The sequence below is a fragment of the Tachyglossus aculeatus genome, chromosome 5 (genome assembly GCF_015852505.1).
Source record: "Tachyglossus aculeatus isolate mTacAcu1 chromosome 5, mTacAcu1.pri, whole genome shotgun sequence".
Classification (NCBI taxonomy): domain Eukaryota; kingdom Metazoa; phylum Chordata; class Mammalia; order Monotremata; family Tachyglossidae; genus Tachyglossus; species Tachyglossus aculeatus.
In genome coordinates this window covers 60947765-60963665 of record NC_052070.1, presented here as the reverse complement: position 1 = coordinate 60963665, position 15901 = coordinate 60947765, and the positions used below count along the sequence as shown (strand labels likewise).

The 15901-nt window shown below is 47.8% G+C and overlaps 1 protein-coding gene across 3 annotated transcripts in view; it reads right to left on the bottom strand.

Moving 5' to 3' along the window:
- The window catches only part of GNB1 (G protein subunit beta 1), a 110028-nt gene that overhangs the window by 13553 nt on the left and 80574 nt on the right, over positions 1 to 15901 (bottom strand). For all 3 annotated transcript variants that reach the window (XM_038746306.1, XM_038746307.1, XM_038746308.1), the window contains 2 exons: positions 10511 to 10574; positions 9088 to 9250 (listed from right to left, as the gene is read on the bottom strand). In XM_038746306.1, the coding sequence (XP_038602234.1) occupies positions 9088 to 9250; positions 10511 to 10574 (227 nt within the window). The remainder of the gene's footprint in view (positions 1 to 9087; positions 9251 to 10510; positions 10575 to 15901) is intronic.

Genomic DNA, 15901 nt, shown 5'->3' with positions numbered 1-15901 from the left:
ATACAGGTGCTGTGCAGAGGGGAAGGAGGTAGGGCGGGGGGATGGGGAGGGGGAGAAGAAGGAGGGGGCTCAGTCTGGGAAGGCCTCCTGGAGGAGGTGAGCTCTCAGTAGGGCTTTGAAGGGAGGAAGAGAGCTAGCTTGGCGGATGTGCGGAGGGAGGGCATTCCAGGCCAGGGGGAGGACGTGGGCCGGGGGTCGACGGCATGACAGGCGAGAATGAGGCACAGTGAGGAGGTTAGCGGCAGAGGAGCGGAGGGTGCGGGCTGGGCTGGAGAAGGACAGAAGGGAGGTGAGGTCGGAGGGGGTGAGGTGATGGACAGCCTTGAAGCCGAGAGTGAGGAGTTTTTGCCGGATGCCTAGGTTGACTGGTAGCTACTGGAGATTTCTGAGGAGGGGAGTAACATCCCCAGAGCGTTTCTGCACAAAGATGATCCGGGTAGCAGTGCGAAGTATAGATTAAAGTGGGGAGAGACAGGAGGATGGGAGATCAGAGAGGAGGCTGATGCAGTAATCCAGTCGGGATAGGATGAGAGATTGAACCAGCAGGGTAGCGGTTTGGATGGAGAGGAAAGGGCAGATCTTGGCGATGTTGCGGAGGCGAGACTGGCAGGTTTTGGTGACGGATTGGATGTGAGGGGTGAACGAGAGAGCAGAGTCGAGGATGACACCAAGGTTGTGGGCTTGTGAGACGGGAAGGATGGTAGTGTCATCAGCAGTGATGGGAAAGTCAGGGAGAGGGCAGGGTTTGGGAGGAAAGATGAGTTGTTCAGTCTTGGACATATTGAGTTTTAGATGGTGGGCAGACATCCAGATGGAGATGTCTTGAAGGCAGGAGGAGACACGAGCCTGAACGGAGGGAGAGAGAGCAGGGGCAGAGATGTAGATTTGGGTGTCATCAGGTAGAGATGATAGTTGAAGACGTGGGAGCGAATGAGTTCACCAAGGGAGTGAGTGTAGATAGAGAACAGAAGGGGACCAAGAACTGACCCTTCAGGAATCCCTACAGTAAGGGGATGGGAGGGGGAGGAGGTGCCCGCAAAAGAGACTGAGAATGAATGGCCGGAGAGATAAGAGGAGAACCAGGAGAGGACAGAGTCTGTGAAGCCCAGGTTGGATAGTGTGTTGAGGAGAAGGGGGTGGTCCTCAGTGTCGAAGGCAGCTGAGAGGTCGAGGAGGATTAGGATAGAGTAGGTGCCTTTGGATTTGGCAAGAAAGAGGTCACTGTGACCTTTGTGAAGGCAGTTTCAGTGGACTGTAGGGGACAGAAGCCAGATTGGAGGGGGTCAAGGAGAGAGTTGGCATTGAGGAATTTGAGGCAGCGGGTTTAGACAACTCGTTCAAGGAGTTTGGAAAGGAATGGTAGGAGGGAGATGGGGTGATAACTAGAAGGGGAGGTGGGGTCAAGAGAGGGTATTTTTTAGGATGGGGGAGACGTGGGCATGTTTGTAGGCAGAGGGGAAGGAACCAGTGGAGAGTGAGCGGTTGAAGATGGAAGTTAAGGAGGGGAGAAGGGATGGAGCGAGAGATTTCATAAGATGAGAGGGAATGGGGTCAGAAGCACAGGTGGCCAGAGTAGCACTTAAGAGGAGGGAGACCTCATCTGAGGACACTGCTGGGAAGGATGGGAGAGTAGTGGAGTGGGTTGAGAGCCGAGGGGTTGGAGAAGGGGGAGGAGTGACTTTGGGGAGCTCAGGCCTGATGGAGTTAATTTTTACTAATGAAGTAGGAGGCCAGATCGTTGGGGGTGAGGGAAGGAGGAGGGGGAGGAACAGGGGGCCTGAGAAGGGAGTAAAATGAACAGAACAGCTGACGGGGATGATTGGCATGGGTGCAATAAGGGAGGAGAAATAGTTTTGTCTGGCAGGAGAGGGCAGAGTTAAGGCAGGAAAAGATAAACTTGAAGTGAACGAGGTTGGCTTGGTCTTTAGACTTTCGCCTGCAGCGTTCAACAGCTCGAGCATAAGAGCGAAGGAGGCGGACAGTGGGAGTGAACCAGGGCTGTGGGTTAGTGGTACGAGAGCTGCGAAGGGAAAGGGGAGCGAGGGAGTCAAGCTGAGTAGAGAGGGTAGAGTTGAGAGCAGTAGCTTCCAATCAAGAAGAGGTGGGGAGGGCGGCTTTCTGAGCAGAGGAAAAGGCAGAATACACCATCTAACGCTACAGAAGACTATTTTCAAGGGTGCCCAATATGGGACAGGGAACAGATTTTGTTGGCTGCATATGCACACACGGTAAAATTAACTGTCAACAGTGGGCTTTCTGACCAAAAACGAAGACTACGGGTGGGCTCTGCAATCTTGATTGGGTTTTTTGAGTGGCCTGCAGCTAAGGAACAGGATCCAGAAATTCCCAGTTACACATTTCCTACAGGTTTGGATCATTATTCTAAAACTAGGTCATGAGTACTCCCAAGTGCTCACCTACAGAGTGCCCATCTTTTAGTGACCTAGCTGTAAGCTGCTGACTCGTGAGGAGACATCCCTGAACTATGTTATACTTTTCAGGCAGCAGCATTGGTCCCATTACTGTTGCATTCGGTCAAGATGCTAGAGCCATCATGACATGCTTATTTGCTAATCACGACAGCCAAAGAAAATCGATTTATTTTCATTTGGGCTTTGAGCTTTTAGGAAGAAGGGTGCCCTAGAAATGCAAAGTTCGTATTCATTTTCCCAGAGTGTGTGCCATTAGCAAAAAGCATTTTGAATGAATCATGATTTGCTTCATGATCAAAGCCACTATCTGCTTTTGCAAAGCCTAACCACTCACGGCTTTCGAAATGGAATGCAGATAATTCTTCCCGCAGCGGGTCAGCTCTGGTATTGTTGAAATCAGCATTAACGGGGGATTAAGCGTTTGTTGAAGTCAACCAGTCAGTACTATTTACTGAGCACCTACTCTGTGTTCAGCACTGTACTAAGCGCTTAAGCGTACAACAGAATTAGTAGACATAATACCTGTCCTCAAAGAGTTTACCATCTAGTGCGGGTGGGTGGGATGACACTAAAGGAAGTTACAGATTGGAGAAAGTGATGAGTACATATGCTATGAAGGTTAAGTGCTTCGGGGAGTAGTGAGTACCCATGTGTTTAGATGGTGTGGAAGTGTTGATGTGGCAGCTGGGTGGAGGGAGGAGGGGTGATATGAGGTAGAGATATGAGAAGCTAATTTGAGAGGGCCTTCTTTAGAGACGGATTTCACAAGGGCTTTGAAGACAGGGAGGCCAGTGGTTTGCGGTTGCGAAGGAGGGAGGGGAGGGAGAGGACGGAGGGGAGGGCTGTGAAGGTGTTCATGGTGGGAGAAACAACAAAGCCCATTAGTAGGTTGCCTTGACGGGGACAAAGTGTGTCGGCTGGGGTGAACTGGGAGAAGAGGAGGTAAGGAGGGAAAGAACTGAATGCCTTAAAGTCAATGGTCAGGAGTAGAGTCTGATGTCTCGGTCAGGCTTTTCATACAGTAGAAACCTGGATAGCTTTGTTGCTACCAACAAGTGATGGGTTCTAAAAACTTTGCATCTACTCATTTTGGGAGGGTTCCCTTTTTCTTAGTATGGTATTTAAGTGCTTACCATGTGCCAGACACTGTACTAAGTGCTGGGGGGAGATATAAGATAATCAGGTTGGGCCCAGTCCATATCTCACAAGGGGCTCACAGTCTCAATCCCCATTTGGCAGATGAGGTGACAGGCACAGAGGAGCGATGTGACTTGCTCAAGATTACAGAGTAGACAAAAGGTGGAGCTAGGATTACTAGAATGCAGGTCCTTCTGACCCCCAGGCCTGTGCTCTTACTAGGTCAGGCTGCTTCTCTATTCTGAACAGGTGGGAGCTTGATTGGGTGGAAAATCAGCAAGACAGGCCCTGGCTGGTGTTTCCACTTAAGAACTGCAAAAGGCATTTCCAGAGTGCCATCGGCAGATGCTGAAGGAGCAGACCTCTGTTCTGTTGCATTGGCATTGGGAGACTTTGGAGAACTAACAGCAGCACAATGCTGAGGGCAAACCGACTCCCCCTCTCTCACTGCTGGATAGAGTCACGGCATTTTGCAATCACTCAATGGCATTTATTGAGCGCTTACAGTGTGCAGAGCACTGTACGAAGCACTAGGGAGAGTGCAACATGACAAAATTGGTAGACATGTTCAACTGCCCACAGGAGTTTTCAGTTTGGAAGGAGAGGCAGTCATTAAAATAAATTAATGATGTATACGTAGGTGCTCTGGGGATGAATAAAGGGTACGCAAATCCAAATGCAAAGGAACAGAAGCCCGCCGGGGACCCCACCGTCACTGACTCCCTTCTGTATGTTGTGAATTTGCAGCACCCACATGGGGCCCCATCCAAACCGATGCCCTGGGGGGGGGGCCCAAGCCCTTTCAAGGTCACGGGCAGGTTGCAGGATTATTGGGTTGCCTAGGTGGCAGTTTCTCCTGCTTCCCTCATATTTGCCGTCACCTTTTTTTCCCTCCTCCTCTAGCAGTGTCAGTTGGCAAGTCAGCCACTATAGCCTTCTCCTATGAAGGGCCAACACCTGGGCAAGGTTGAGGTGATGGTCTTCCTTCAACTCGGAAAAGGAGGGGATTGTAAGCACAGGTCCCAGAGTATCCAGTTAGCTCAGGGAGCCCTCGTTTTGTCCAGGACTACTGAAGGTAGAGGCGAGGGAAGTAGGGAGCATAGCCTTATAAAATATACTGCGGAGAGTTGAAGGTCTTGCAGTTTCTGGATTCATGGTTGTGAGGGGGTCGGGGGAGGGTTAGGGATAGTTTTGATATTTATGAGTTAGCTTTATGTATTTGTCTCTTTCCCACACCACTAGATTATAAAATCTTATGGAGAGGGTCTGCCTACAATTAAGAAGCTTAGGGGCACATTTCCAAGTGCTTAATATAGTGCTATGGGCAGAGTATGTGTTCAAACATTATCAATAAAAATAATAAAGATGGCCAACGCTTCAGAATGCACCTCTCTATATATGAAGAGAGGAAGAGGGAGAGGGAGGGGGAGAGAGAGAAAGAGAGCACAGACAACCAGACCCCCCCCACCTTCAGAGGAAAGATCTGTGGTGAGGGTCTGACACAGCTATACTTTGTAAAGTTAACTCCTGATTTTTCTTGATTATCATTATCATTCTCAGAGAAGAACTCCCTGATACCATTTCAACTCTTGGGGCTTCCAATGATCATTTTCCCACCTTCTGAGAGAGCAATTTCACCCCCAAACCAGTAATGCCTGCCACTGGTCAAAATCCACGATGAATTTAAAGGAATGCCAATTTCACCCAGCCCCCCCCTTGAGTCCTGTCTGACCGTGCCTCATATGAGGTCACCCAGATCAGATTTACGAGGCTTGGTTTCAGAGCTTTGGAGGCTGAGTGCGCCTCATCTCTGATTAGAGGTGCAGCACCCTGGCATTTGCTGGGTCAAAGACCCCTCAGAAGTTTTTGTTTTAATCAATCAGCCAATCAATCAATCCACCAATGGTATTTACTGAGTGCTTACTATATGCTTGGGAAAGTACAATATTCTAGACTGTGAGCCCACTGTTGGGTAGGGACCGTCTCTATACGTTGCCAACTTCCCAAGCGCTTAGTACAGTGCTCTGCACACAGTAAGCGCTCAATAAATACGATTGAATGAATGAATGAATAATAAAGTAGGTGTTCCCTGCCCAAAACGAGTTACCCCAAACCAGGTGAGGGCTGTCAACTTGTCATCAGTGACCCACAGACCACAGCTGGAACTCCCTAGGATGATTGGTGGACTGCAGAAAGCCTTTCGGATCTCCCAATCTCCTGTCCCTCCCCACTTCAGTCTATACTTCACTCTGCTGCCCGGATTATCTTTCTACAGAAATGCTCTGGGGGTGACCCCCCTCTTCAGAAATCTCCAGTGGTTGCCTATCAATCTCCATATCAAGCAGAAACTCCTCACTATTGGCTTCGAAGCTCTCCATCACCTCGCCCCCTCCTACCTCACCTTCCTTCTCGCCTTCTGCAGCCCAGCCTGCACACTGGTGCTTACCGCACTGTGCCTCGTTCTCAACTGTCCTGCCATCGACCCCCTGGCCCACATCCTACCTCTGGCCTCCCTCCTCAAATCCGTCAAACTAGCACATTTCCCCCCTTCAAAGCCCTACTGAAAGCTCACTTCCTCCAGGAAGCCTTCCCAGACTAAGCCCCTCATTTCCTCTGCTCCTCTTCCCCTCCCCATCGCCCCAACTCGCTCCCTGCTCTATCCACCCCCACAGCACTTGTGTGCATGTGTACATATTTATTATTCTATTTATGTTAATGATGTGTATACATCGATAATTTTATTTATTTATATTGATGCTATTGATGCCTGTTTACTTGTTTTGATGTCTGTCTCTCCCCTTCTAGACTGTGAGCATGTTATTGGGCAGGGACTGTCTCAGTTTCTGAATTGTACTTTCCAAGCGCTTAGTACAGTGCTCTGCACAGAGTAAGAGCTCAATAAGTACGATTAAAAAAAAAAGCTCAGAGCTAAATTTGGGGGGATGTGGACCATCCACCCTCCCAAAACCATGTGGTTGTTTCTATGTGGCCTTTTGCTGGTCTGTGTTTTGGGTTCATCAAACCTTAAGTTGCACTGTGCAGTGCCCGGGAAGCAGCAATTCAAATGCTGGTATTGGTTCGGGGAGGGGAAACACACCTAAGAGAAAGGATGACCCACACAAACCAGGAAAGGGAAGTAAAACTAAAGAAAGTCCAACAGGAAACACACCCCCAGTAAGGTCTACTGAAATATCTTCTCCAGCATTGTAGTTGTAATGAGAATTATTATTGTGGTATTTGTTAAGTGCTTGCTATGTGTTAAGCACTGGAGTAAGATACAATTTAATCAGGTCAGACACAGTCCTTGTCACATATGGGGCTCTCTGTAGGTGGAAGGGGCAACAAGGTACTGAACTCTCATTTTACAGATAAGGAAAACAGGCACAGAGCAGTAGAAATGATACGAACTGAGTGACTACTGAGGGAGGGTACTGCACTAAGCCCTTGAGAGTCTAGAAGAAGCCCACAGGAGCTTACATTTAAACTGAGACAGGCACAGAAATACGGAATATGCATACTTTTTGCCTGTCCTGATGTCAACCCCTGGCCCACGTCCTACCTCTGGCCTAGAATATATATATTCTGTGTGTATATATACATATATATGTGTGTATATATATATATATATTCTGTATATATGCATATATGTATATATATATTCTGTATATATGTATATATATATTCTGTATATATGTATATATGTTTGTACATATTTATTACTCTATTTATTTTACTTGTACATATCTACTCTATTTTATTTTGTTAGTATGTTTGGTTTTGTTCTCTGTCTCCCCCTTTTAGACTGTGAGCCCACTGTTGGGTAGGGCCTGTCTCTATATGTTGCCAACTTGTACTTCCCGAGCGCTTAGTACAGTGCTCTGCACATAGTAAGTGCTCAATAAATACAATTGATGATGATGATAGAATGCCCTCCCCTCTCAAATCCGCCGAACTAGCACTACTGGAAGCTCACGTCCTACAGGAGGCCTTTCCAAACTAAGCCCACCATTTCCTCTGATCTCCCTCCTCTCCCCACTGCCCAACCCGCTCCCTTTACTCTACCCCCGCCCCATAGCACTTGTGTATATGTACATATTTACAATTATATTACTTCTATTTATGATGTGTATATACCTATAATTCTATTTCTAATGACGCTACTGATGCCTGTTTACTAGTTTTGATGTCTGTCTCCCCGCTTCTAGACTGTGAGCCCATTGTGGGCAGGGATTGTCTCTGTTGCTGAATTGTACTTCGCAAGCACTTAGTACAGTGCTCTACCCACAATGGGCTCACAGTCTAGAAGGGGGGAGACAGACATCAAAACTAGTAAACAGGCATCAGTAGTGTCATTATAAATAGAATTATAGATATATACACATCATAAATAAAAGTAATATAATTGTAAATATGTACATATACATAAGTGCTATGGGGTGGGGGTAAAGGGAGCGCTCAATAAATACGATCGAATGAATGTATACACATCCAAGTAATGAAGAAGGGAATAAATACATAAGAGCAAAAGGGGACTCACAGGGTTGATGGGATGAGGGGTACTGATAATTTGCTGGAAGACCTATTGAGGATCTGGGATTCCAGGAGAGCTCTGAAAGTGGGGAAGGTTAAGGGTTCCGGCTCTGGGGATGATGTGAACAAGGAACTGGAGGAGGGCAAGGTGAGAGCAAAGTATATCCAGGAGAGGGCTCGGGAGGAGTGAAGGGCAGGGGGTGTGTATTGTCAATAAGCAGTAAACCACCTAAGGGGCCTGCACCAAGTGAGAGATTAGCGCTTGGTCCAGTTAATCATCCCTTCTGCCAACTATCAAGTCAACTGAGAGGAGGGGGTGGTAAGTGTTAAAACGCGGGCATCAGTCAGCAGCCCACAGTGTAGACAATGAAAGGGGCTCTTCCAAATGCTGCTAAGCTGCCAGCACTGGGTCAGATGGGCTACTGACTACCTTGTGGGACTGGTCATTCTCCCACTTCCTTGGAGGTGGTAGAGCTGGCCGGAGAATGGAGAAACCATGACATTTACCATTCCCAAGGTTTTATATGCAGTCCTCAGCCCTCTGCCTTGTTTCCTTGAGCCAGAGGGCCCCAAGTGTGTGTGGAGAAGTGGCCTAGATAAGACAGCAAGGGTAGCCTATCAGGGTTGGATAAATTCGCGTCATAATAATAATAATAATAATAATCATGGTGCTTATTATGTGTTAAGCACTGTGCTAAGCACTGGGGGCAGGCTGACTCGGTCCCGGTCCCACATGGACCTCAGAATCTAGAGGGGAGGGATAACAGGTATCAAATCCCATTTTAAAGATGAGAAAACTAAGGCCCTGAAAAGTGAAGTGACTCACCCAAGGTCACACAGCAGGCGAGTGGTGGAGTTGGGGTTGACAAACCCAGGTTCTCCCGATCCCCCTGCCCTGGCCTCTTTCCTAGGCCATGCTGCTTCCCGACACACCCGGGGGAAGAATTAGAATTCTGCTTGTTGCCAGCTAAAGAAGAAGGATCCTCACCTGTGTGCCCAGCCAGCTCGCGACTCACGCGCACATTCCCTTCACGGGTTTTCAGGTTGTAAATGGAGCAGATGTTATCCAGGCCGCCGCAGGCCACGTAGTTCCCGGAGGGGGCATATGCACAAGTCATGACCCAAGATGAGCGCAGCGGAATGGCATGGACCTAGAAACGGCACCAAAGAGACAATGCCTCGTCAACTGGCCGATCCAATCTGGGGCACTTCACACCAAGATCTTGCCCCTCCGGTTTAGATCCTCTCCAGCTTTCACTTCTGGGGGCAGAACACGGTGCAATCCGGTCCTGCAAGAGCCAAATTTACTTCGAGAAGAACGTGCACGTGCAGCCAAATTAAGCAAGGACTGAATTAAAATTTCAGAGCCATCCTCCAGCTGAGAACCCAGCCTCATCTGCAGTTCTATTAAAAGCTGGAATGTTAAGTGGGGCAGTCACAACACCCCCTAATTACAACTGGATCTATTGAGCAGCAATTTCTTTTGTTTACCAAGATAGGGCTCAGTTTCACTGTCCTCCAATGTCCACTGCAGGACAGTACGTTATGGCTAAAACTTTAGGGAACTAAATTGCACTTAACTCTCTTTTCTGATACAACTTACTACAGACCCTTTTGAATTTCTTTTTTTAAAGAAGTACCCAGTATGTCCACGGCCACATCAGGTCACAGTGCTCGATACAGCTGCAGAGATGTGCCCCCAAGCCTTCTTAAACACCTTAAAGGGAGTCAGTGGGGCTACCGATTGTTTCACTTTTGGGTCATCATACTGAAATTCACGACACTGGACCCACTCTTTTCAAAAATGACATTCCCATGAAACGATGCAGATTTAGCAACTCACCCGGCTCAAGTGCTCAATTAAAACCTCTCCCTTCTGAAAAGAAATTACTTGCTTAAATGGAGACTTCAAGCCCGCAATTTCCACAGATTCCAATCAGTCCATCAATGGTATTTATCGGGAGCTTATTGTGTGCAGAGCATTCCACTAAGTGCTTAGGAGAGTACAACACAACCAGAGTTTGTAGACACGTTCCCTTGCCCACAAGCAGCTTACAGTCTCGAGGTCTATTCTGGATTTTCTGGCAGAATTGGTTTCTGGCTAATAAAATCCCCCCAGTTGGGGAGCAGAGGGGAAACTGGACTCTCTCCTGACTCAGAAGCACCTCTGGAGATAAGATGTACTCATCAGACAGGTCAACCGAATGAAGCAGATCTTAGACAGGGAGCAGTCTTTCCTAAATCCTGGCTTCAGTCATCTTCCCCTCTTTGCAATTCTCAATTTGGATGCCCTCCACTCTTTCCCAGAGCGACGTGTAACAAAAAAAACACCGAGGCCCATTCCATCCACCACCCGGCGGATTTCCCACTGAGGCTAATTAAGCAGCGGCAAGTTTGTGGGTTTCTCTCACCTTGTTTGTGGTGTAGCTGTCCCAGATGATCAGTTTCCCATCCTGGGAGGCACTCACTAGGAGCCTGGGGACAAAGACAAAGTAAACACTTAGAAGCCTGGCAGCAACTTGGCAACAAAGTTAGTCATCGCCCAAGCAGAGCTGCTCGACAGCTAAGACTTCAGGATCCACTCTACCACAGGGTAATTTAAGAATCCCAGAAACGTGGCATTTAGCCTTGTGAAGTTACCCACTCCCTTCACCACCCCCAAACTCCCCTCCCTGCCATCCACCCCACTTCAGGCAAGATGCTTTGAGTCTCCTGGACGTAAGGTGCTGGTCTGTTGATCGACTGCTCGTTCTCCTCTACTCACACAACCTCATACCCCAAACCCAGGGTCAGCACAACCGTGGGTTTTGGCCCAACTGTTTAGGTTAAAAATGCCCTTTTCAGATGTCATTTTCTCCTCTGAAAAGCTACTGTTCAATACAGTGCTCCGAAGTGGGGAGTCTGGGAAAAGCTTCATGGGCAGAAAGTTGGTGCTCAGCACGATTCAGGCAAACCGGCAGGGCAGAGGGCCTTCTGGTGGACTCAACACAGGAAAATCCCATAATGGAAATCACAAATCTGCCTCAAAAGGCACCTCTAAAATCCAAGATGAGGGACAGAAAATGGGACCTAGCCTCCGTTTCAGCTAGGCCAGGAAAGACTCACATTCTAGGAATGACTCAGGATTGGCGGCCTGTAGTCGAGCATGAGCTATCCAAACAGGCCCAGCCAATTCTGCCTGGAGTCGAACATTTCTTTACATAATTGCTCATGTCAGACTTCCCTCCTGAGGAACAATAAACTAAATATAACCACATCCATTAAGCTTTGAGGCTATACACTCTTTCAGAGACCCCAGGCAGGGAGACAATTCTAATACACAATTTTCTGTCCTTTCCTGGCATGGTAGAACGACAAGGCGTATACAAAACTCTGCTTCTTCAGAAACAGAACTTTGCTGAAGACCTTTTCTAATCACACTTTTTCCCCCGAAGGCAGCTGTATTCATTTCCAATGTGGCTTTCTGAACACACTCCTATTCAGTGTTGGGATTTATATGTTGAAAGGGAGATCTGGACTAAATTTGTAGGCTTTAGGGGAAGTGGGGTCACATTTAAGAAAAATCCCATCCACTAACCAATGTGTGAGTGAGTTTTGAATTTAAGCTTACAAAGTACAGTTGTCAGACCCCCACAACAGATCTTTCTTCTAAGAGGAGTGGGGGGAATGGGGAGGCTGTGGACATGTGAAAGAAAGACAACCCAGAGCGAGGGGTAAGGTGTGAGCGATGCCTGCTGGGCCTGTAGATTGTAAGCTTGTTGTGGGCAGGGAATGTGTCTATCAACCCCGTTATATTGTACTCTCCCAAGAACTTAGTGCAGTGCTCTGCACACAGAAAGTGCTCAAAAAGTGTGACTGATTGACTGAAGTGGCTACAACTAATCTCTAAGATCTTCTGAAGATTTTTTACTCTTGCTTATCCAAAAATTTTTTGAAGAATGTGATGCCCTTGAAAATGGCAAGGATTTAGCAGGCCAACAGGCATTCACCACAAGTCACGTGCACAGCTGCTTCCCTCAAAGTGTAGTTGGGGAAGTTTATCAACCAGGAGGAATAAAATTCGTGGTAATCCATTTTAGATGACATGAGCATCTGAGGTGGATTTGGTGGCTGAGCAATACTCACCAGAACAACAGGGAATCAGAGAAGATCCATGATTATTTTAATGGACCTTTAATGCTTTTAAGAGAAGGAAAGTGGTCCAGTAAATAGAGAACGGGCACGGGGGTCAGAAGGACCTGTGTTTTAATTCTAGTCCCTGCTCTACCACTTATCTGCTTGGTGACCCTGGACAGGTCACTTTATTTCTCAGTTCCTCAGTTTTCTCAACTGTAAAACGGGGATTAAGTCTGTGAGCCCCATGCGGGGCACAATCATTTCACAAGGCCATGGTGCTTCCTTTTTATTCCTGATAAATGTAAAGCCAACTTGGCATCTCTGCTCCTTTCCTCAGCCTTCTCCCAGCCCTGTGGTTGTTGGGAATACTCTAGGGGGCTGGGAGAGCTAACTTGGGCACCCCTGCCCAGGAGCAGTGGGGTTACCTTCTGGGTTCAAGAGAGTGGCAAAGCTGCCAAAACAGTGTGAGAAAATCCAGTTTTTTTGGTACCGAGGGACTGGTAAGTGGGTAGAACTCAGTTCTACTGTAAAACTGGGAACCATGGCCTTCTGATGGGGCTTGGCAATTTAAAGACACAATGATTTACGATCCACTATGTTTTTCTTTTAGACTGTGAGCCCACTGTTGGGTAGGGACTGTCTCTATATGTTGCCAACATGTACTTCCCAAGCGCTTAGTACAGTGCTCTGCACACAGTAGGCGCTCAATAAATACGACTGATTGATTGATTCGGTCCAAAAATCACATATGCATTTTCCACATTATCAAAATTCAGCTTCCATTTTCATACTTTTACATTTTCTAAAAGTTAAAACAGTACTTATGGCGAAGTATAAATGAGTCCCCTGTCCAGGAAGAAGGATGAATCCCATACCTGAGACATCAGAACGGAGAATGTGTGCTTAGAAATTAGGGTTTTAGTGGCCAGCACGATGCCATTCGCACTCTCTCATCTCCTTCCAGACATGTTCTGGCTGGGGCACAGTGTGTCACAAGTGAGTAGGGAGACAGGAGGGCTGTACACTGCAATGTGTAGTCTTCACCTACAGCAGCCAGCTACAGGAAGAACTGGGACTAGAACTCAGGTTCTCAGATTCCCAGAACAGTGCTCCTTCCGAAGGACTTCCGAAGGAGAAGGACTCTCTCATTCACCCCTCACATCCAAGCCGTCACCAAAACCTGCCAGTCTCAGCTCCGCAACATTGCCAAGATCCGCCCTTTCCTCTCCATCCAAACCGCTACCCTGCTCATTCAAGCTCTCATCCTATCCCGTCTGGACTACTGCATCAGCCTTCTCTCTGATCTCCCATCCTCGTGTCTCTCTCCACTTCAATCCATACTTCATGCTGCTGCCCGGATTATCTTTGTCCAGAAACGCTCTGGACATATTACTCCCCTCCTCAAAAACCTCCAATGGCTACCGATCAATCTGCGCATCAGGCAGAAACTCCTCACCCTAGGCTTCAAGTCTGTCCATCCCCTCGCCCCCTCCTACCTCACCTCCCTTCTCTCCTTCTACTGCCCAGCCCGCACCCTCCGTTCCTCCACCGCTAATCTCCTCACCGTACCTCGCTCTCGCCTGTCCCGCCATCGACCCCCGGCCCACGTCATCCCCCGGGCCTGGAATGCCCTCCCTCTGCCCATCCGCCAAGCTAGCTCTCTTCCTCCCTCAAGGCCCTGCTGAGAGCTCACCTCCTCCAGGAGGCCTTCCCAGACTGAGCCCCTTCTTTCCTCTCCCCCTCGTCCCCCTCTCCAACCCCCCGTCTTACCTCCTTCCCTTCCCCACAGCACCTGTATATATGTATATATGGTTGTACATATTTATTACTCTATTTATTTATTTTACTTGTACATTTCTATCCTACTTATTTTATTTTGTTGGTATGTTTGGTTCTGTTCTCTGTCTCCCCCTTTTAGACTGTGAGCCCACTGTTGGGTAGGGACTGTCTCTATGTGATGCCAATTTGTACTTCCCAAGCGCTTAGTACAGTGCTCTGCACATAGTAAGCGCTCAATAAATACGACTGATTGATTGATTGACTAATGGCTATTGCTTAATCAATCAATCACTGGTATTTATCGAGCATTTACTGTGTGCAGTAAATGTGCAGGACACTATCTTAAGTGCTAGCTAAGCACTTAGGATGGCCACGGTCCTTTGTCCTCACACACGCAGACACACTTGGTGAAACATCTCTTCCTGTTCGAGGAGATTGTTTTTCCACAGGGCAGGGTGTGTGGAACGCCCCTTTACGGGAAAACTCTTGCTGCAGAATTCACCGTGTTTCTGACGCTGCACGCACATGCACAGTCGTTTCTTCCAACACTGAAATGTGTCGTCAAAAGAGTGCTACTAACCTCGCCACTGTGTTCTATCCAAAACACATAGGGAAAACATGCATCGAGGCCCAACTGAATTAATTCCGGGCAAGCACCATTTCTACTTCTGTCCTATACCATTTTACTCAAATTCAGGGCTGCTTATCAAACTCCCCTAGTTTTGCCCTACAGAGGAAATGAATCACATCACTCCCATTAGACTAATAAGATTACCTTTAGTAACTTCAACAGATTAGAAATACCCTTATTATAGGTAGGTCAACCAAAGGTTAAAATGAAGGTAATCTCGTTATCCTTGTGGAAGGTGATCGGAGACAAGACTTAACCGACAACAGGGTCAGACTCTCTGTTCAAGAGCCGCAGACAGTCAGATTAAGTGACTGCTGCCGGTATCCAGATTGTTTTTCCTAGTTTGGGGCCTCAAAAAATAGCTCATATTTGGGATCTTCATGAACCAGTCTGTAGGCAAATAGGATAACTATGAGACCCTGCCTGGGTCCAAAGTCCTGACTGGGACAGCCTCCCTTCTGGGTACTATGGCTGCCGATGCCCTCAGGCTCCTGGCATGTCCCAGTGATGGTACCTGGACTGCTGAGCATGTGAGCTCTTTGCTACCTGGGCAGTGGCACTAAAGTCGCTGTGATCCACCCCAGGGAGCCCTCGATCACTCCCCCATACCATTTTTTCCATAAACACATTGGGCTTCCCTTGTTGGGAGGCAGGTACGTACAGACCACTCCAATTTATAGCAGTGGAAACTGGACCAGCAGAGCGGGGAGAGAGGAGGGTTGTCAGTTGTCCAATGTCTTGCAGACAGAGCTGGGGATGATATTAGGGACAAAATTGACATCTCCTGACTCCCATCCCAGTGTACCTTGACTCACACAACATTTTAACAAGTGAAGAGCAGTTGTGCTGGGGTTGCACCATAACTCAGTCCGGAGTCAATGGTTAGAGAGACCAAAGGCATTCGTTACCTACAAATATTATTGGGAGGTCCAATTTTGCTTGTTTAGGGACTGATAAGTTGAACTATCCAGGCTCTCTGTTTCTTCTCTTTGTATCCTGCTTCATTCCCGAGGGCCACTCTCATCATCCAATATTACCAATGACTCAACTGGTGCTGGGCCGGGGCAATTCAGAGTCAAACTGAACAGATGTAGGATCTCTACTTTAAAGGCACTTTACTTTTATTTTAATGGCATTTGTTAAGCGCTTACTATGTGTCAAGTACTGTTCTACGTGCTGGGGGAGATACAAGGTGATCAGGTCTGACAGCCCCTGTCCCAGATGGGGCTCATAGTCTAAGCAGGAGGGAGAACAGGTAGCGAATTCCCATTTGCAG